At 42.7% G+C, this 840-nt stretch overlaps 1 protein-coding gene across 1 annotated transcript in view; it reads left to right on the top strand.

Moving 5' to 3' along the window:
• sowahab (sosondowah ankyrin repeat domain family member Ab) overlaps positions 1-466 on the top strand; it is a gene marked incomplete at both ends in the record, with an annotated part of 1290 nt that extends 824 nt beyond the window's left edge. The window contains one exon of the mRNA XM_080008119.1: positions 1-466. This exon is cut by the window's left edge and continues 824 nt beyond it. Coding sequence (XP_079864245.1) covers positions 1-466 — 466 coding nt within the window.
• Between the last annotated feature and the right edge of the window lie 374 nt (positions 467-840).

The following is an 840-nucleotide window of genomic DNA, read 5'->3' as shown; positions in this document are numbered from 1 at the left end:
CTACGGTTTGCTTTTGCAGGACTCTCAGTTGGCCAACACGAAAGACTTCATGTCAGGGTTCACAGCCCTCCACTGGGCTGCAAAAGGTGGAAACAGTGATATGGTGCATAAGATCATGGACATCTCCGAGAGTAGAGGCACTTATGTCAATGTGAACAGCCAAACCCATGGAGGCTACACGTCTCTGCACATCGCAGCCATCCACGGGCACAGTGGAGTCATGGTTTTGCTTGTGCAGGGTTATGGAGCCATGGTGAATGTTCGAGATAATGCTGGGAAGAAGCCCTACCACTACCTGGACAACGGTGTGTCTGCTGAGGTGAAGGAGCTGCTGGGCGGACTGCAGCAGGACCAGGGCAGAGACAAGACAGAAGATCAGGAATCCAGGGATTTGCCAAAAGGACTGAACACGATCAGTAAGCTGTTTCAGCCCCACATCGGACACCGGAGGAGGCACAGACACTGACCAAGCTCTCGATGGGGTTTGACAGGCCGATGAAGCAGGAGTCAGCAAACTACAGTGTTGAAACACTCACAAATACTTTTCTGTATTAAAACCTATTGATACAATTTGATGAGACGCCATTAACAATGAGGATCACAACTCACAGTCTATACAATACTAAAATATTGCGTTGTTGCAGATTTTAGTTCTTATATTACATAGTAATTATTGAAATAGAAATTATCATTTGATATATTCCACATATTTTTGTACTCATAAATTATTTTATACATTTTACTTGTGTAATATGTTTGCATTATGTGATTGTCTTATTATACTATAAAGAAATAGTGTTTTTTTTCATTACTTTGACTTTGGACATCTGAGAAAGTGGG

Source organism: Zeus faber (assembly GCF_960531495.2).
Source record: "Zeus faber genome assembly, chromosome: 10".
NCBI lineage: Eukaryota > Metazoa > Chordata > Actinopteri > Zeiformes > Zeidae > Zeus > Zeus faber.
The sequence above is the reverse complement of the archived record's forward strand: the minus strand, read 5'-3'. Positions and strand labels throughout refer to the sequence as shown.